Source organism: Apodemus sylvaticus, chromosome 21, assembly GCF_947179515.1.
Source record: "Apodemus sylvaticus chromosome 21, mApoSyl1.1, whole genome shotgun sequence".
Taxonomy (NCBI): Eukaryota; Metazoa; Chordata; class Mammalia; order Rodentia; family Muridae; genus Apodemus; species Apodemus sylvaticus.
The window spans coordinates 18,575,152-18,595,289 of record NC_067492.1 but is presented as its reverse complement, the minus strand read 5'-3'; the positions used below and the strand labels follow the sequence as shown (position 1 = coordinate 18,595,289).

At 47.9% G+C, this 20,138-nt stretch overlaps 1 protein-coding gene across 2 annotated transcripts; it reads left to right on the top strand.

Annotated features, from left to right (window-relative positions):
- The first annotated feature begins 280 nt into the window (after positions 1-280).
- On the top strand, positions 281-20,069 carry Aars1 (alanyl-tRNA synthetase 1). 2 transcript variants are annotated; one of them, XM_052166214.1, is made up of 21 exons: positions 281-649; positions 3,009-3,174; positions 5,011-5,199; positions 5,463-5,608; positions 6,342-6,533; positions 7,091-7,235; positions 7,590-7,735; positions 8,166-8,274; positions 8,572-8,722; positions 9,769-9,893; positions 10,564-10,708; positions 11,944-12,122; positions 12,948-13,061; positions 14,774-14,980; positions 15,429-15,613; positions 17,099-17,207; positions 17,844-17,957; positions 18,312-18,431; positions 18,549-18,635; positions 18,994-19,107; positions 19,522-20,069. In XM_052166214.1, exons 2-21 carry the CDS (start codon positions 3,031-3,033, stop codon positions 19,705-19,707), a joined length of 2,907 nt encoding a protein of 968 aa, XP_052022174.1. In that variant the 5' UTR covers positions 281-649; positions 3,009-3,030; the 3' UTR covers positions 19,708-20,069. The 2 variants fall into 2 exon arrangements, with proteins under 2 accessions (XP_052022174.1, XP_052022175.1); XM_052166215.1 differs by having other exon boundaries at positions 325-345.
- The last annotated feature ends 69 nt before the right edge of the window (positions 20,070-20,138 follow it).

Below are 20,138 nucleotides of genomic sequence, written 5' to 3'. Positions count from 1 at the left end.
TCATTCCCTCTTGTTAACTGTCAGCTATTAGGACTTTGCAATAGAACCCAAGATGTCGGCCCCCAGAAGCCAATAGCCAACCCTGTCACGTGACACGCCGTGTCCTTGCTTTCTTGAGCATTGCATCAGCCGAGCCCAGGAGCCTTCCCAGAAACCGGCTTGTTAGCTCATTCGCGCTCCGAATGATTGACATTTGAGTGGACCAATAATATCAGGGGATGACAAGGCGTAGCGGGTCACTTTTCATCAGAGCATTCTGATTGGATGGTGAGGTAAGAGTCTGGTACCGGTCGTGGCGGGTGGGTATAGCTGTGTGTGCGCATCTGAGGGAGCCGGTAACTGCGGGTGAGCGGCAGTGGGCTCCGGGCAAGGACCTGGGGACCGGGACGCGGGGGGATAAAAGCAAGAGAGCCCGGAGAGCTCTACGAGAAGAGCCGGCGCCTGGAGGGGGAGGGGCCGCTGCAGCACTGCCGGGCGGACCCGCCCCTGGCCTGGGTCGAGACCCGGGACTCCGCAGGAGCGCGACCTCGAGAGTAGCTTTTGCTATTCCCTCGGAGCACTGAAAGTGGTGTGGTTTCGGGTGAACTTGCGGAGGACCAAGACCGTGGGAAGATCGCGGTTGCTCTCCTGTCACCACCCAGAGCTAAGGGTTTGTCTCCTCTAATTTTAATCTCTTAGGGGGTTGGGGAACCAGGTGTGGAGAGCACAGTGACCGAGATGGATGGAGTCTCTCTCTAAGAGGCACCTCATTCATTCTTTTTTAGGTTCTCACTCCTTATCCCAGACTGGCCTGAACTCAACTCTTTAGCTCGGGCTGGCCTTGAACTCGCGGCAGTTCTCCTGCCTCAGCATTTCGAGTGCTGGAATTACAGACGTGAGCCAGCACTCCTGACTCGATTCTTTATGTTGTTGTTTTGAGACAGGGTTTCACTATGTAGACCAGGCTGGCTTCATCTCACAGAGACCCTTTTGAGTGGTGGGATCAAAGGTATTCGCCACGATTCTCGACCCGCCTCTATTCTTAATATCAGAATAGTTGATACCCTCAGGTTCAACCGAACAAGTATATTCAGCAAATTTTCAAACAGCCTGAGTTTCCTGGTGTGCTTTGAAGTATGTTAATGCGGACCATGCTATTTAAAGATCAATGTGATTAATCACGAGCATGCGTTTACCAACCACTCTACTAGATACTAAAAACACGCTGTAACGGAGAACTGAAGCCAGCCAGGATTCCTACTGAGATGTAACATAGACTGTGATTGGGAGGTGAGCATTAAGTAGTCATAGCAAATGCTCATTTGAGGCTAGGAGACAGCAAAAGAGGGGGAACCTGGTGAAGGAAAGAAAGGAAAGATTTGCTTAAGTACTTCTTTACGATTGATCAAAACGAAGTCACTGGGAAGAGGGGAAAAGAGTAGTCAGGCAGAGGCCTTTTAGCCCCTGCTGGGATGTAGTGTTTTCAGTCCTGCCTCTGTGCTACAGATTTCTTATTGTATACTGAGGAAAGAACAAGTTGTAATGTTGGAAACTTTATTTATTAAGGTCGGGGGTCTCTGATCTGGAACCTTCAATTTTCCATCCTCAGCCTCCTGTCTGGGTGGGGACACGGCTTTGAACAGTCCTCGGTCTCCATAGGGTCTCCAGCGTGCTAGATCCCAGTCTACACACCGGTTCTGTCTGTATGTAGTGGCCTGCCTGCTGAGGGCACTGACTCTCCACAGGTTCTTAGCACACAGTCGTGGTCATTACATTGAATGAGTAGGCAAAGATGGGAAGTCCAGATGTGCTCTAGAGTGTATCATTACCTCAGCTTGTCTGAGTAGAGAAGCGGTTAGTTTTCTTGTAGCAACTATGACTAGAAAGGTAAAGTCAGTCTGTAGCCATTGTTAAGGAGGGCTGAGAAGAGAAGGCGGAAACCTTGACTCATGGGGGAACTCAAGTCCTTTTTGCCCCTTTGGAGCTTCTGTCCAAGTGAGTGATATGCTCACTGAGTTATAAGTAGATCAGTTGGAATTGTGTTTGGCTCTGAGTCAGGATGGCATGTGCATTGGGGGTGTGTTTAAAAACCCTGTCTGTGCTAACGGGTGTAAAATAGTATCCGTTTCATTAACCTTTTTTGATGCTCACAAGGTCCTGTTCCACACAGTGGAATTTAAGTGATGCACTTAAGGTTAGAGCTGGCTGTAGAATTCTAGAAATGTTTAGATGTGGACACCCAGCGGGGCGGAGCACTAAGACACTAGACACTGATTGGTGCACTCACCCACCAGTCATTCCCCACCCCACACACACCCTGCCTTTCAGGGACGTGATAATATTCTTAAAAGTGTTTTGAAGCTATAAAGTTGCCTTTTTTCCGTCTCCCTCCCTTCTGAGTCCCTGGGCTCTTCTTCCAATAGCATGGTTACTTTGAAATGATGTGTGCTCCGCCACTGAGCCGTGTATAGCCCCAGTTCTTAGTAATCGCAGGGCTAGAACCCAGCCCTTTCCCAGCTGAGGTTCTGGAGGTTTTAGGCTACACAGAGGTTGTTACATGCCTGATATTTTAGGTGGTTATCCCTGGGTTCACAGCCACTGATACAAGTCTCAGCCCAAACTTGGCAGCTCTGCCTTTGGGGATGTGGAACTTTGTACAGCCCTCAGGCTGTAGGTTGACAAAGAGCCTGGAAGCTCTTGAGAGGCCTGTAGATTCAGATTCCCCCTTTTGTTGAGGTGACCTGAGCAGTGGGCGTTCAGTGCATATTTGTTTAGTGAATGAAAACATGAATAAGAATCCTGCTTTGCTCGAGGTCAACCAGGCGAAGACAGCCTGGGCCACTCTGCTGAGACAGCAAAAATATTTCTCGACCGTAACCTGGGACATTGCAACACGAAGGTTTTAGGATCAAAAAAAACCCAGCTAATCTATGTTATTCTTTGACTTGGCTTGAGACGCCACAAGTCTTGTGTAATGGCCACTCTTAGTTTTATTTCCCTGACGTCCTGTCATTCCTTCTTCCCGTCAGTTCCCTGAGGAGACTTTCCAAGATGGACTCCACTCTAACGGCGCGAGAGATCCGAGAGCGGTTTATAAATTTCTTCAGACGGAATGAGCACACCTATGTCCACTCTTCCGCCACCATCCCTCTGGATGACCCCACTCTGCTCTTCGCCAACGCAGGCATGAACCAGGTAAAGGTCTTCCTTCTCTGTGCCCCACGGGCTGGCTGAGGGCGGACAGCAGAGTGGTGGTGGTGGGGGGGGAAGCACCACCTGGGGTCTGCAACAGCGAAACTTGCACGACTTTCCGTGGTGAGCCCGAGTTTCTGAGAACAGTATTGCTTGTGTGTGGTGGTTAGAAGTGAGTAAGGGGGGCTGGGAACACGACTTCCCACATTTAGCCGAGAAATTCATCGTTAAATGAGTCTTGGGAAGATTCTTTTCTTTTATGGCCATTGCGATCAAGAATTTGATAGGCCCAAGAATTTGATAGGCCCGGTAATAGCCCTCATATAGTAGTGCAAGGTTTAATCTTAGCAGCTGAGAGGCAGAGGAGGGTGGCTCTCAGCTGGACAGTGGTGGCGCACGCAGGTGGATTTCTAAGTTCGAGACCAGCCTGGTCTACAGAGTGAGTTCCAGGACAGCCAGGGCTATACAGAGAATCCCTGTCTTGATGAACCCCCCTCCCCAAAAAAGAGTGTCTTCTTTCCTGTCTTATTGGGGATTGGACCTGGCGCTTCAAGGTGTAATCAGCAAGCACTCTATATCGTCAGCACTCGTTACGTGTATGTATGAGCACCTGTCCCCGGAGCTCGGAGATCTGCCTGCCTTGGTCTCGCAGTGTAGCTAAGTCACTACAGCCGTCTTTTGGTTTGGTTGGATTTTCTGAAACAGGGTATCTCTATAAAAGTCCTGGCTGTCCTGGAACTCACTATATAGACCAGACTGGGCTAGAACTCACAGAGATCCACCAGCCTCTGTCTTCCAAGAGCTGGGATTAAAATCATGGACCACCAAGCCCAGCCCTGGCAAACATTTTTTTTACCTTTTTTTTTTTAATATTTATATGTGTGGGTATCTCATCTATATACTACATGTGTGCCTGACAGAGAAGGGTTTTAAAGCCCCTGGAACTGGAGTTTCAGATGGTTGTGAGCCATCATCATGTGGATGCTGAGAATTGAATCTAGAGCCTCTGTAGGAACAGCAAGTGCTTCTAACCAAATCTTTTTTTAAAAGGTGATTTATTTCTATTTTATGTATATGTTGCTTGCATGTATTTCTCTACATACCCATTCCTTCCTCAGCCGAGGGGGTTACACTCCTCTGTGTCATCGCTTTGCTTCTTTCTCATCTCTACTCCCAAGTGAGCACATTTGTCACATGAATTCTTCTGGGATGATCTTTTTTGTTGTTGGTGGGTTTTTTTTCCTTTTGTTTTTTTGTTTGTTTGTTTGTTTTTTGTTCCCCCCTCCCCCAAGACAGGGTTTCTCTGTGTAGCCCTGGCTGTCCTGGAACTCACTCTGTAGACCAGGCTGGCCTCGAACTCAGAAATCCGCCTGCCTCTGCCTCCCAGAGTGCTGGGATTACAGGCGTGGGCCACCGCCCCTGGCTAGCCTCTTAGTTCTGTTTAAAGAAAATACCCGCTCTGATAGAGATGTGGTAGTGTCTCCTGTGTGAAGACCCCTGAAAGTGCAGTATAATCATTGCATAGTTTTCTATGCTCTGCCCATCAGGGGCAGACCACCTAGTCTTGCTTGAATTTTCCTTGCATATGAGTTTGCAACAAAACATATCAGATGTTTACATTATGATTCATAACAGTAGCAAAATCACAGTTATGAAGTAGCAACAAAGTAATTTTATGGTTGGTGTCTCCACAACACGAGGAACTCTAAAGTGTCTCAGCAATAGGAAGGGTGAGAACCACTGCTCTGAGACCTGGAACTACATCCTGTAGGTTAAACACACTTGACATAACCTGTACTGTTCAAAAGTCAAGCTGTACCTTTCTCTTTCCTTTTTTAGTTCAAACCCATCTTCCTAAACACAATTGACCCATCTCACCCTATGGCAAAACTGAACCGAGCTGCCAACACCCAGAAATGCATCCGAGCTGGGGGCAAACACAACGACCTGGACGACGTCGGCAAAGACGTCTACCACCACACCTTCTTTGAGATGCTGGGCTCCTGGTCTTTTGGGGACTATTTCAAGGTAAGCTCAACATAGGTGACTTAGATTTTTTTTTTCTTTCTAACATAAGGTTCATTTCCACAAAAAGGGGTAGGGTTTTTAATTTGTTTTAAAACATGAAATATCATTTAGATTCAGGAATGAAGGGCATTTAATAATCCTGAGACTCCCTAGAAAACATGTATCATTTGATGTTTCATTTTCTATTTCCTATAGAAGTTGAATTTTTGTGGTTTATAATGAAGATGTTGTTTTGAATCGAGTTCTGGATCTTTCTTTCATAGGAATTGGCATGTAAGATGGCCCTGGAACTTCTTACCCAAGAGTTTGGTATTCCAGTTGAGAGACTCTACGTCACTTACTTCGGTGGGGATGAGGCCGCCGGCCTTGAGCCAGATCTGGAGTGTAGACAGATCTGGCAAAATTTAGGGTAAGAGGGGGCTGGAGAAGTGGTTTAGTAGTTAAGAGCTCATATTGCTCTTGCAGAATTTTTTAAAAATTTCTTTTTAAAAAATTCTTAAATCTTAAAGAAGGGGGGAGGGGTAGTAAAGATAAGAGTGTAGCCCACTACACTAAGAGAGATTTCATGAGAGAAATGGCTCATCACATAAGAGCTCTAGCTTCTCTTCAAGAGGTCCTGAGTTCAATTCCCAGCAACCACATGGTGGCTCACCACCATCTATAACATGATCTCATGCCCTCCTCTGGCATGTCGGTGTGCATCAGATAGAGCTTCATATACATTACATACATTTCTTAGGAAAGAAGGAAGGAAGATAGATTCAGGACAGTTACTCACCCACTCCAATCCTTCCCTCTTTACAGTGAGTTCCAAATATACACTTGGCCATTCAACTATACCTCAGCCCCTTGGTATTTAATTATTAAATTTCATTGTGACGCCCAGGTTTGATGACACACCTGTGATCTCTATAACCTGGTGACAAAGGCAGCAGGATCCTGAGTTCGGGACAAGCTTTGGCTATATAGCAAGACTCTTGTCTCAAAAACATAAAGAAAAACGTGATCTCTGCATGAGTAATTGCCTGGCAGTGGGACTTACTTCATAAGGAATCATGGGGATCTGTTGTGTGGCAGAAGCTAGTCTTGGAGGGATTTCTGTTGATGGCTTCAAGTTGCTTCCTCTTCCTTGTTCTGTGCAGACTGGATGAGGCCAGAATCCTCCCTGGCAACATGAAGGACAACTTCTGGGAGATGGGTGACACAGGCCCCTGTGGTCCCTGCAGCGAGATCCACTATGACCGCATTGGTGGCAGGGACGCTGCACACCTTGTCAACCAAGATGACCCCAACGTGCTAGAGATCTGGAACCTTGTGTTCATCCAGTATAACAGGTAGTGTGTCCACAGGCCCTGCTCCTCCCTGCTAAGAGCAGTTCTTTTGCCGAAGGTTGTCTACAATCTTATCAGGCTGACAACAGCCCTAAGCTTCAGATGCCTCTGGGATCTTGTGACATTGTATTGTCAGGTTTCCATTTGCTCCCAGGGACAGGGATGGACCTATTTAAAAACTAATCTAATCTCTTATAATGTCTTCCTGAACCATTTGCTTTCTATTTAAGAATAAGGCTCTGTGTATGGTGGTGCAAGCCTTTAATCCCAGCATTCAGGAAGCAAGGGCAGGCTGATTTCTGTGAGTTTGAGGTTAGCCTGGTCTACATAGTGAATTTAAGAACAGCCAGGACTATGTAGAGAGACCCTGTCCCCACCCCTAAAATGACAAGACAAGGAAGCTGGGTATTCACCCTCCTATTCACAAACCAGACTAGGCAAATGGTGAATGATGACAATTTTCTAACAGTACTAAGCTAGTTTTAACCAACAGCTTAGTAGGCCCAGAAAGGAGCAGCCCCGGGGCCTGCTCCAGCTTCCTTTTTGTATCTGTTATACAGGGAATCTGATGGTGTTCTGAAACCTCTTCCCAAGAAAAGCATCGACACAGGGATGGGCCTAGAGAGACTGGTGTCTGTGCTGCAGAACAAGATGTCCAACTATGACACCGACCTCTTCGTTCCTTACTTCGAAGCCATTCAGAAGGTATTGGTTGTGTTGCAAACATGGATGCTTGCTCCTGTGGAGGTCTGCAGGACGGACTTTAGCATAGCACTGCTGTCATAGATGAATGGCTGTGTGCTCTGACAGCCCAAAGTACTCGTTGCTGTCTGCCTATGCCATTCCCGTCAGCATGCCCTCTTTGAGTAAAGGCTCGCTACACCATCACCAGGGCTCGGGCCTGGCTTGAGGCTCTCTGGCTCTCTGGTATCACTTTCTTGCAATTGTGGTGTATGGCAAGACAGTCATCCTCTCCCAGACCTCACCCTCTTGGAGCCTGCTTGTGTAAGGCAGCAGGAACAGGACTGTTTCATCGGCCCCCTCTCTGGTCACCTGCAGGGTACCGGCGCCAGGCCGTATACTGGGAAGGTCGGTGCTGAGGATGCGGATGGAATTGACATGGCCTACAGGGTTCTGGCTGACCACGCCCGGACCATCACTGTGGCGCTGGCTGATGGTGGCCGGCCTGACAACACAGGACGGGGGTGAGTCGGTCACACCGTGGGCAGGGTTTGGGCTGATACCATAAGCGTTCTGACAAGCTCAAAGCCATACTTGATTACTGTTTTGTTGCTGTCTTTTGTGTTGTGGAGGGACCCTCTCCCTTCTTTAACAGCTAAAGAGGGTTTTAACATATTTTAAGGCTATAATATTTAATATATTCTAGTAAGTACATTAAAGCTGACAGACAGGTCTTGGCAGCATAGGGGCAGATCCTGACTCAGCACAGGAAACTGCATTCTGGACTAGGTGGGCCTGTGACCTCATATACCAGCCTGATTTTGCCTTAGGTAGCTAGACAAACTCTCTGCATAAGCAGAGGAAACAGAAAGCTGATGTCGCTCTGCTTCGATGAAGTTTTAAAGGAGCTACTATGGGATATTTCCTAGCTGACACTCAGGTCTGCCCTCACAGGTACGTGCTGAGACGGATCCTTCGCAGAGCTGTTCGGTATTCCCACGAGAAACTGAATGCCAGCAGGGGTTTCTTTGCTACGTTGGTTGATGTTGTCGTTCAGTCCCTGGTGAGTAGAAAATCTCTGCTTTCGGCTTCTGTACTGAAGCCATAGTCTAAGGCAGAGATGGCAGGTAGCAATATACTGCGAGAGGATGTTTTAGGAGAGAGATCATGGAGGTCAGGTATGGTGGTATATACTTGTAATTCCAGCACTTGAGAGGGAGAGACAGATGAGTTTGGGGCCAGCATGATCTGCATTGTGTAAGTAGTAGGCCAGCCAGGATTACATAGAGTGAATCCCCACCTTAAAAAAGAAGGGGGTGTGTCATGGAATAGTCTGGCCACACTGAACCTTTTCTGTCAGGGAGACGCATTTCCTGAGCTGAAGAAGGACCCAGATATGGTAAAGGACATCATTAATGAAGAAGAGGTGCAGTTTCTTAAGACTCTCAGCAGAGGGCGGCGCATCCTCGACCGAAAAATTCAGAGCTTAGGAGACTGCAAAACCATCCCAGGTGAGGCCCAGTCCTTAAACCTCTGCTGAGGCTGAATGTACCTGACTTAGGCCACTTTCGAGGTAAAGTAAGACTTGGAGCAAAATGAATTATAAAAGAATTTACTGTCAAACCATACAGAAGTGAAAACTTTTTCCAAATATGTTTCTCAGAGGTAAACTCAGGAATTGGCAAGATGTTGGCTGTAATCTCTGCACTGTAGCTGCCAAGGCAGGTGGATCAGAAGGCCAAGGGTCAAGGCCAGGCTCTGGGCTATATAACAAAATCTTATCTCAAGAAAAACACAGCCAGGAATGGTGGCGCACGCCTGTGATCCCAGCACTCTGGGAGGCAGAGGCAGGTGGATTTCTGAGTTCGAGGCCAGCCTGGTCTACAGAGTGAGCTCCAGGACAGCCAGGGCTATACAGAGAAACCCTGTCTCGGGGAAAAAAAACAAATCAAAAAAAAAAAAAAATACACCACAAAAAGATTTTAGTGTGTAACCAATGTTTCAGGATTTTTTATCTATTTGCATGAAATTGCAAATAGGTTTTTATGTCTGCATATTTTTCACTTAAATGTAACGAGTGGGGTCCACATTGTCTTTCATCAGCTGAGAAAATTAATTTTGAAGGTTTTTTTTCTCCACAATGTTTTGCTTCTTTGTGACTGTATGGGGAGGGGGGTGTTGGCATGTGAGTGCAGTGCCCACAGAGGACAGAAGAGAGCGCTGGAACCCCTGGGAAATTATAGGTATTGTGAATAACCTGACTTATAGGTATTGTGAATATCCTGGTCCTCTGCAAGATTGACAAGTGCTCCTGACCTCCGGGCTGTCTCTCTAGTCCTGGTTCTTCCTTTTTATTAGAGTGAAATGTTTAAAGAGAAAGATTAAAGAACTCAAACAGAAATTTACCAGGAGACCCTTCATCCTTATACCTCAGTGCTAAAAGCCTTAACTCCGTTCACTTCTGTCCCGCCCAGCAGTGCCCTGAGAGGACTTGGCGTGGGAAAGAAAGGGTTTGTCCATGTCCTTGTGACACAGTCCCTTTGTATATACTGTGCAGGTGACACCGCTTGGCTCCTCTATGATACTTACGGATTCCCAGTGGACCTCACTGGACTGATTGCTGAAGAGAAGGGCCTGGTGGTAGATATGGATGGCTTTGAAGAGGAGAGGAAGCTGGCCCAGGTAAGGAGTGTGAGGAGTGACTTCTAAGCCCGTCTCCCCTTCTCACTCGCTCACCCCCACACTTGGGGCTACTTTCTGTATCTTAAGAAGCAACCTCTATTTTTCATACCACCAACACCACAAAAGGAAAAGAATATTCGGGATATGATGAGAGGCAGCACCTGCTTGGCAAGGCAACTGGATTCCTTCCCTTTAAGGTCTCCACACCCCCAGACCAGTGTCGCTCAGCTGGAGGCTTTGCTAATGTGTTAAAGACAATTTAAGTTTTCACAACTAGGGGCAGATGTTCCCTGTCATCTTGTTGGTAGAGCCTCGAGATGCTACTTAGTTTCCTGACATGCAAGAAGACAGCCAAATGCCAGTAGTATAAAGATTAAAGACGGGCTGGAGAGATGGCTCATTGGCTAAGAGCACTGACTGCTCTTCCAGAGGTCCTGAGTTCAAATCCCAGCAACCATATGATGGCTCACAACCATCTGTAATGGGGTCAGATGCCACCTTCTGGTGTGTCTGAAGACAGCTACAATACACTCATACATTAAACTTAAAAAAGAAAAAATATTAAAGGCATTATTCTTAGTTTTTCCTCGGCTATAGTTTTTGCCAAGTTTCTGTTCTCTTTTCTCCCAGACTGATGTAACTAAGGCTTTTTTTCCTCTTGTTTTGACAGCTGAAGTCACAGGGCAAGGGAGCAGGGGGGGAAGACCTCATCATGCTGGACATTTATGCTATTGAAGAGCTCCGGGCAAAGGGTTTGGAGGCCACAGATGACTCTCCAAAGTATAACTACCATTCAGACTCCAATGGCAGCTACGGTATGCTGAGCCTTCTACTTCCACTGTCTGCCTTTCTGTTTGGGGAGTTTCAAGAGCTCAGTCTCACGGTGCCCAGCGGGTCATGCTATGCCGATGTACTCACAGGCGCCCATGGCGGCAGCCTCTTTAACTATTTTGAAATATAGTTACAGAAAGTTGTTTAAAAAAAAACAAAAACAAAAACATAGGGAGTTCCAGCTACTCTTAAACTAATTTCCCTTAACTGATAACACATTGCAGAAAAAAAGACAGTGGGCCTTGAAACACTCACAGTCATAGTAGCTGTTGAGCCCTCTACCCACATAATAGAATTCTAGAAAATCTGAATAAACAAATGGATGTGCAATAGATTGGCCTGCCTGGCAGAGATTTTCTTATACCAAAATCTACATAGTGAGGCAGTTTGGATCCTATCCTATTGGTAGGAACTTCTTATTTAGACCAGGCTGGCCGTGAACTCATAGAAATCCACCTGTCTCAGCCTCCCAAGTGCTTATGCCCAGCCCATGTCCATTAGATTTAAATGTGTGTATATCTGTGTGTGTGTGTGTGTGTGTGTGTCTGTGTGTCTGTGTCTGTGTGTCTGTGTGTCTGTGTGTGTGTGTGTGTATCTGTATGGATATAGGTGTGAGAGAATTTGAACTAGAGACTGCTATAATATGTGAGACAGAAGTAGATTTACCAAGTTTCTGTCTAAGATACAGGGTGACCAACTGTCCGGTTTGTTCAGAAATGCCCCAGTGTTAATATTAAAAGCCTAGACCCTAGGGAACCCCGGAGTTTTAGAAACTAGAAACTGGAGCAGTGATTCCCTGGCAGAGAATCAGTGTACGAGTTCTTTTCATAAAGTCTAATGGGCTGGTTTTCAAAATACACTAGACAACTAGCACCTCAGTGTTGAACAAAAGAACTTAGCACAAAGCAACTAAGAACGTTTAGTCAGGTGTGGTGTTGCATGATTTTAATCTCAGCATGCAGGATGCTGAGGTAGGTGGATCTCTGTGAGTTGGAGGCTACCCAGGTCTATATAGAAAATTCCAAGCCAGCAAGGGCCACGTACTAAGACCCTACCTCCAAAAATCCAAAAAAAGAGTATGTGACCTGGGCTGGGCTGGGCGCTCCGTCGGGGAGTGCTCGGGTTCCGTGTGAGGGTCTGGGTCCACTCTTCAGTCTCAGCACAGATAGATGTCACCAGAGCCACTGACCTGTCTCCCGTTTCTGCATCTGTTGAGCAGTGTTCGAGTGTACAGTGGCTACCGTGCTTGCTCTGCGTAGGGAAAAGATGTTTGTGGATGAGGTGGTCACTGGCCAGGAGTGCGGAGTGGTGCTGGACAAGACCTGTTTCTATGCGGAACAAGGAGGGCAGATCTACGACGAAGGCTACTTGGTGAAGGTCGAAGACAGCAGTGAGGATGTAAGGCCAAACTCTTTGGTGTTAGCCGTGGAAGGCAAGCGTGGGCCTGGGCGCCTTCTTTCTCCTTCACACTCGGAGCCTCCGGGACTGACCTGACAGATGTTTGGATTTTATTCTTTTGTTGGTATTTCTTCTGCAGCTAAGATTTCTCAGTTCTTAGAGATCCTGAGTCCTGAAGGATCCTTGCAGCCAGGATGCAAATGCTAACACTTGCTTCCTAATGCTTCCTTATGCATCAGGATAAGGACTCTGTTGTCACTGGCTGATTGGTATTCTTTGTGGGGCTTTTGAGGCAGATAGCCCAGGTCAGTCTTGAACTCACAGGAAGCCTGCCTCAACCCTGCCTGTGTTGGGAGTAGAGGCAGGCGTGCATCAGCCTTCCTGGCAGAGGCCACTCTTGAAGGACAAGCATTCTTAGACAGCTCAGCCTCATGTGGCCACTGCTGGCTGCTTGGTCCTGATGAGTTGGTCAGTTGGGCCCCTTGGCAGCTGATTCCTACCGGAAGGATAGGACAGGATCCACCTCATAGGATTTTAAGATGGTCCTTGTGGAGGAAGAGCTCAGTTTGTAGAGCACTCGCTTAGCACGCACACCCCCTGGATTCCGTCCCCTCGCTGTATAAAACTGGGAGTCGGGTTATACGCATGTGATCTCAGCACCTGAGTGAGAAGACAAGAAGGCTCAGAGGCAGATCCACCCAAGGCTACCCGGGACATCACAGGGCAGTGTGCGCAGCATCAGACAGTAGGGATATGTATGCGCATGGTGGGTGAATTAATATATTTAGAAATTTTATTTACTTGTTGGTATCCGTGATTCTGCAGAAAACTGAGTTTACAGTGAAGAATGCTCAGGTCCGAGGCGGGTATGTGTTGCACATAGGAACGATATATGGTAACCTGAAAGTGGGCGATCAAGTCCGGCTGTTTATTGATGAGGTAAGTTACACACGCTGATCCACATTACGTTTATTTACTTGGTGACACAGTCTCTTGAGCACCTTGTAGTTAAAGCTGGCTGTAGGGTCATCCTGTAGTCCTAGCCTCCTGAATGCTAGAATCATGGGCCTGCACCACCCTGTCCAGCTCCCCATTTGATCTTGGTTTTAATTATTTTATATATATATGTATTTATTTTTGGCTTCTTTTGAGGCAGAGGCTATCTATAGAGCCCTATCTGTCCTGGAATTCACTTTGTGAGCTAGCCTTGAGCTCACAAGAGATCTGCCTGCCTCTGCCTCCTGAGTACTGAAATTAAAGGCGAGCACCACCATGCCTGCCTATTTTTAATATCCTGTCTCTGTGCACATGTGCAAGCACACATATGGAGGCTGAGGATGACCCCAAAGAGTCAGTTCTTACCAAGTGGGTCCCAGGTATTGAACTCAGAATGTCAAGCTTTGCCCACTGAGACTTTTTGTCGGCCCCTCCTAAGTGACACTGTTAGCCAAGTACAGGAGTAAAGGTGGGTGCATTTCGTAGATTGTTTGGGATGAAGCTAACCTCAAGCCTATTTGATCCCAAGTTAATCTTTTCCGAAGTGTTATTTTTCCTTTGACAGTTTCATACGTGTATATAATATACCTTGGTTGTATCCTCTAAGACATTTCCTTCTCCCGTGGACTGCTTTTCAAAGTCCATCAACTTTTTTTTTCTTCCTATATTCTTTGTTTACATTCCAAATGATTTTTCCTTTCCCGGATCCCCCCTCCCCATAAGTCCCATAAGCCCTCTTCCTTTCGCCTTTTTCCCAGTCAGCCCTCTCCTACGTCTCTGTCCTGGTAATGCCCTACAAGTCCCATCAACTTTTTCAGGAGTCCAGAAGCTTATTTATATTAAGAACTCGGAACTCAGGCACTGTGTGGGCACACCTGGCATCTTTGTGCTTGGTAGGAGGTTCAAGAGTTTGAGCTCAGCCTTACATAGTGTGACCCTGTCTCAAAAACAGAAAAAAAGTTAGGTTCTATTGCATGAGACAGAGATCTAAAGTAATAGCTCAAAAGTAGTCGGTAATATGTGTTTCATTATAAAAATGATACAGGGCCGGCTTGTCTTTGCTTATTGCTCCTCCCTAGGGTTTGCTCAGGATTTAGTTTCATGGACCAAAACAGTAGTTGTGAGACGCGTTGTTCAGGCCGGGGGTTGGCAAGCTTCATTTTGGAAGGCCCAAGTAAATATTTTTGGCTTTTCAGGCCGTACACTATCAAGCACAATTTCTCAGCTATGATGTGGTACTCCATGTTTAATGTGTGTAAACATAAATGTAGTTGCGTTCCAGTAATCCTATTTACAAAATATTATCAAAACAAACAAGAGACTGGGCATGGTGGCTCAAGTCCTTAATCCCAGGAGGCAGAGACACATGGGTTTTTGAATTCCGAGCCATAAAAAAAAAAAAAAAATCCAAACAGAAAACCAGTCAGATGTGGCCCATGAGCCCTAGTTTGTTATTCCTGTTGTAAGCAGAGGAAGGAGCAGGGGAGGGCGTGTCTGCCCCCTCACCTCTCACATCCTCCGTGCCAGAACTTAGTTATACGCTTGCTCTATAAGGAAAGCTAGGAAGAACTGTTTGTACTCTAAGTATCCTTATATTCAACAAAATGCTCTAGTGCTTGCGGGCAGCTCATAGCCACCGTCTGTGCTCTCTGCAGCCTCGGCGGAGACCCGTCATGAGCAACCATACAGCTACTCACATCCTCAACTTCGCCTTGCGCTCAGTGCTTGGGGAAGCAGACCAGAAAGGGTCACTGGTTGCTCCCGACCGCCTCCGGTTTGACTTCACTGCCAAGGGAGCCATGTCCACGCAGCAGATCAAGAAGGCTGAGGAGATTGTCAATAGCATGATTGAGGCAGCTAAGGTAGGCTTTCTCATGTCGGAGACTTGTTGTGACATGGGGCGCACTCTTCCCATACCGTGGCTTTCTGTCATGGAGGCTCAGCGATCCAGATGTTCCCACTCTGTTGTACCATGTCCTGACCCGTTCACAGAGATGTTGAAAGCGGTGTCTCTCCAACTGCTGTTACAGTGCTGGTGCCTTTCATCTCCTTCCTCCTCAGACAAGCCAGTGTTCTTGTCGTTACATACAGTGTTTGCCTAGCAGTTTTAGCAAAAAGGTTAGAAATTTCTGTCTGGCTTTCTTGGCTTTAACACAGGTTGTTATCGCAGAGGGCTCAGGGTGTGTACCAGACACAGCGGGGTTTCAACTTTAGAGCCGGGATACGGGCTAGGAGCTTCGCCAAGCCACTTCCTCACCTTCAGAGATTTTTTTTTCCAGCATCTATTTCTCTCTTGTCTTTTTATGGCAGCCTGTCTACACCCAAGATTGTCCCCTGGCAGCAGCAAAAGCCATCCAGGGCCTTCGAGCTGTGTTTGATGAGACCTATCCTGACCCCGTGAGAGTCGTCTCCATTGGGGTCCCAGTGTCAGAGCTGCTGGATGACCCCTCCGGGCCAGCCGGCTCCCTTACTTCCGTTGAGTTTTGTGGAGGAACGTGAGTACCTAGGCGGGGACAGTAATAGACAGGCTTACCTGCGTATGGCGCCCCCTGAGGATGTGAAGCTAGACTAGGCCACAGGCCTTTCCCTTATTTATTTGTGTTTACTATTTGCCATGCTTTGGATGGAACTCGGCCTCATGGGTGCTAAACGAGCATTGTTACATCGACCTTCAGCTCTCATTTTCCTAAGGGTAAAATGAAGTCCTCAGAAATGGACTTGCCAAATAAGATTTCCAAGAATCTTCACAGCCTCAGTCAGAACCCTCAGTGTTCAACATGAGCATGTCTTGGGTTTCTGATGAAGTGTTCTTCCGGGGATGAGGAGGTGAAGACACTGCCTGCACATTCTTAATTGCTGGCTCTTTCTCCCTGGGTTCATCCTCAAAATGAAGTTGTGGGAATTCAGGATTAAACAGGCTTAGATGCTCTCGGAGCTCTGGCTTTGGCCCCCGGTCACTCTAGACCTGTGCTCCTTGGTTCCCTCTGTCAGCCTGAGCAGCTTCTGGGACGGGACGCTGACTCTGTTGTCTGAGAGCTCCTAAGCTGACTCCTGACCGCTTGCTTCTGCAAGCTCAGATTCCAAAAGAAACGTGGGGAAAGCACGATCTAAAGGCCTGATTACGCCATGGAGCCCTGCAAGGCTTGGGCCATCAGGGAACATTTAAAAGTGTACAGAGACGGCAAGGGGCCCTGAGAGATGCAGCTCCCGGCCTCTCCCACTGACTCAGGCCTTTAGGTGAGCCTCACATATACTCAAACACACACACATTCACTGACACCTTCACGAATGGCTTTCAAAGACTTTGTGCCATTCTCTTAGAAAGTTACTGAGAGTTAATGCACTTCGAGTCCTCCGAGCAACTGGAGAATAAGACCTATTTCCAGATCTGTTTGTTTAAGAGTTGTATTACGATTTCAAAAAGTAGTCCTCAATATTCTCACCAAGGAGCGTCTTTACATATATTAAGATGTATCTCTTGTTCCAACAAAATGTCACATGCAGTATTACTGAGTTGGGTAGCAGGGACTTAGGCATTTTAAAGACTGTCTTGTTGGATTTTCATAACCGTCTGGTGAAGCAGATAGGCTTCTCCTCTTTTTGTACTTGAGAGAACAGAGGCTCAGAGAAGTGGCGTCCTGCTGTCAGCAGTCTGAAGCCCTGGCTTCTGGCCTCAGTCCAACTTTCTTCCCCTTTCTGCTCCTTCTCTTTCTTGTCTTTTTTCTGAACTATGCTCATAAATCCCTTAAGACTGAAAGACTGCCGGGAGTGTGGTGGCACACGCCTGTAATCCCAGCGCTTAGGAGGCAGAGGCAGAAGGGTTTCTGAGTTTGAGGCCAGCCTGGTCTACAGAGTGAGTTCCTGGTCAGCCGGGGCTACATAGGGACACCCTGTCTCAGAATTGCTTCCTAGTGCAGAGGCATCTCATCCAGGGCTCTGTACACTTCCTCTTCTTCAGCCCTTTTGTGTTCTACTTTCAGACATCTGCGGAATTCTAGCCACGCAGGAGCTTTCGTGATAGTGACTGAAGAAGCCATTGCCAAGGGTATCCGGAGGATTGTTGCTGTCACAGGTGCCGAAGCCCAGAAGGTGAGAGGTCAGGCTGGCCTCTGGGCCCTGCCTGTCAGAGGAAAGCTGTCGCTCTGCAAGGTTTCATGGTTAATTTTTTATATTTGGGGGCCAGTTGCATGGCTCAGTACAAATAGGCACTTGCCACAAAGACTGACAACCTGAGGTGGTGGCCAGTGACCCATGTAAAATGTATGGAGAGAACTGACTCCTTCTCTTTCACATATGACCCATGTACATATACCCATACACCACACATACATACATACACAGCACACACAGAATAGTAGAAATTTCCAAAAAACAAACAGTGTCTAGGAAAACAGAATGCATAAATCCTGCGCCTTCTTCCCAGCACAGCTCTGCGTGAGGGGAAGCCGAGTTTCCTTCTGCTTCCTATGCCCTTCCCTCCACATAGCCCAGGGTGGACCTAAGGTGAGGATCGTGGCACCAAGGAGAGCTGCTCAGCTTTGTGGTAGATCCTGCGGAATGGCCATTTTCCCAGGTGAAAGGGCTTCCGGTTCATGAACATGAACCAGCCTTGAACAGGAGTTACATACGGCATAGCCTTTGCTGAGCAGGCATGTATGGCCAGAGCGCTTGCTCCCTGGAGGAAAGAAACCCTGGTGTCTATAGCTCTGATTATTCTCTTCCTAGGCCCTCAGGAAGTCAGAAACCTTGAAGAAATCTCTCTCTGCCATGGAGACCAAAGTGAAGGCCCAGACTGCACCCAACAAGGATGTGCAGAAGGAGATTGCTGACCTCAGTGAGGTAGGGACAGCCTCCCTCTGTTTCTTATCAAGCTGGGCAGTGAGACCCTCCCTGCGTTTAAACTGTTTGTATTCTTGGTATGCTGGGCTTCTGCAAGTCTCTGCAGGCTGTATTCTTAGCTGGTAGGGACCAGGTCTCAACAGAAGCCCTCTATCATGCTACTTTCTGTCCAGTGATGGCTGCTACATTAACATAGCGAAACGACAGCAGAGATCTTTGTGTTTTTCTCTGTTTTCTCAGACTCTAGCCATGCATGACTTTGGTTCAAAGACAGAGGGTGGGGTAGAGTGGGCTTGAATTTCACCCTACCTCCTATTAGCCCAGACCCCAGATGGTCTTCTGTTCTGGTTCCAGGCCCTGGCCACTGCAGTCATCCCCCAGTGGCAGAAAGATGAACAACGGGAGACTCTGAAATCCCTGAAGAAAGTCATGGACGACCTAGACCGGGCCAGCAAAGCTGATGTCCAGAAGCGAGTGAGTTTTGGCAGTGCTGGTAGCTGGAAAGAGAGCCCAAAAGTCTTCCTAGGCAGAGGCTGGCAGGGTTTAGAGTCTGGGCCCTTGGCCTAAACCTTTCTCCTGGGCTTCTTGTAGGTGTTAGAGAGGACAAAGCAGCTGATTGACAGCAACCCCAACCAGCCTCTGGTCATCCTGGAGATGGAGAGCGGCGCGTCAGCCAAGGCAAGCAGGGAGAGGGCCAGGCTGCCCTTCCTGTCAGCTGAGTGGGTGTTTGTCCTTCTAGCCTTCTCAGTCCTCTAAATCTGGGCTGTGTGGTCACCTGAGGCTCACTGCTTAGTACTAAAGTTAGGCTGAGCCATGGAGAGATCTGTTGGCCTGAGAAGGAGCTTCTTGGGGGTAGGAGGCCGACCTCAGCCAGGGTATGGGCAGCGTCCTGCCGCTGGTCTTCGCATGGGCTCCTGGGAACAGCGTCTTCTCTTAATAGGAAGTGGGATGTGCTCTGAGGGCTGAGTTCCACAGACTCCCTTGTAGAACGCAGGGCTCCCTGCCCCAGCGAGCTAACACAAGGTTCTCCCCACAGGCCCTGAATGAAGCGTTGAAGCTTTTCAAGACACATTCTCCTCAGACATCTGCAATGCTGTTCACAGTTGACAATGAGGCCGGCAAGATCACGTGCTTGTGTCAGGTTCCCCAGGTGAGCTCTTCCTACAGCCTTGGCCTGAATAAAAGCCTGCAGACTGAGGCCAATGGGAAACACTAGGAGTAGCTTCTCAAAAGGGGTTCTTCACAGTGTCTGTGTGCATGCAGTCCTCACTAGAAACTGTTGGTCTGTCTGTCGTTCAGTCTGTCTGTCGTTCACGCCTTCCTCCGTGTATTTTACCCCTCAGGCTTTCTTTTGGTGAAAGAATTCACTCCTGGCTAATGCCTGGCTTGGCCCGCTACCCTCACTTTGGCAGTGGCCATGGCTGCTCTCCTGTCACAGCTATAGTTAGTCTTGGCCTGTGGGAGCATCGTGCATGATACAAATGGGTGTTTGGGGCTTCCCCCCCCCCCCCCATTCTCCACCTCAATCCCATTCTGACTACCATTTTCCCTTCCTGTCTTCTAGAATGCAGCCAACCGGGGGCTAAAAGCCAGCGAGTGGGTCCAGCAGGTTTCAGGCCTGATGGATGGTAAAGGTGGTGGCAAGGATGTGTCTGCCCAGGCCACAGGCAAGAACGTGGGCTGCCTTCAGGAAGCGCTGCAGCTGGCTACTTCCTTTGCCCAGCTCCGTCTGGGAGTTGTGAAGAACTGATGGGAGAGAGGTCTTCTCAGGAAAGCATCTCCCCATCAACCAGACATGTCTGAAGGCAGGAATCCAGCCAGGAGCTCTTCTGCCACGGAGACATTTGAGTCTTGGGACCTTTCCGCAGCCCTATCCGTCCTGATCCAGCAGTAACTGGAACATGCCTGGAGCTGTCCTGTGATTCGTTGTCTCTCCCCATTACTGCTCTGAGCCATTCATGTCAGCACCATCTGTCTCAAATCACTACCCAGGAATGCTACTAACATCACGATCATGTCTAGATAAGGTCACTCTGCCAACCCGAGGCTTCTAGGTCTGCAGGGAGGAAGGAAGCCTTTCACTGCAGAAAATAAAAAGGACCATGTGCAATACTTGGGGATGCTATTTACTCTGCTTTTCCTCCTGGGGTGAACCCGGCTCCCTGTTTATTTGCAGAATAC

Bases quoted from the DNA above. Each gene is read 5' to 3' on its own strand.
- Aars1 (XM_052166214.1), top strand. From the start codon at position 3,031: ATGGACTCCACTCTAACGGCGCGAGAGATCCGAGAGCGGTTTATAAAT. The intron at 8,275-8,571 runs GTGAGTAGAAAA...CTTTTCTGTCAG, and splicing joins ATGTTGTCGTTCAGTCCCTG to GGAGACGCATTTCCTGAGCT. The intron at 8,723-9,768 runs GTGAGGCCCAGT...TATACTGTGCAG, and splicing joins AGACTGCAAAACCATCCCAG to GTGACACCGCTTGGCTCCTC.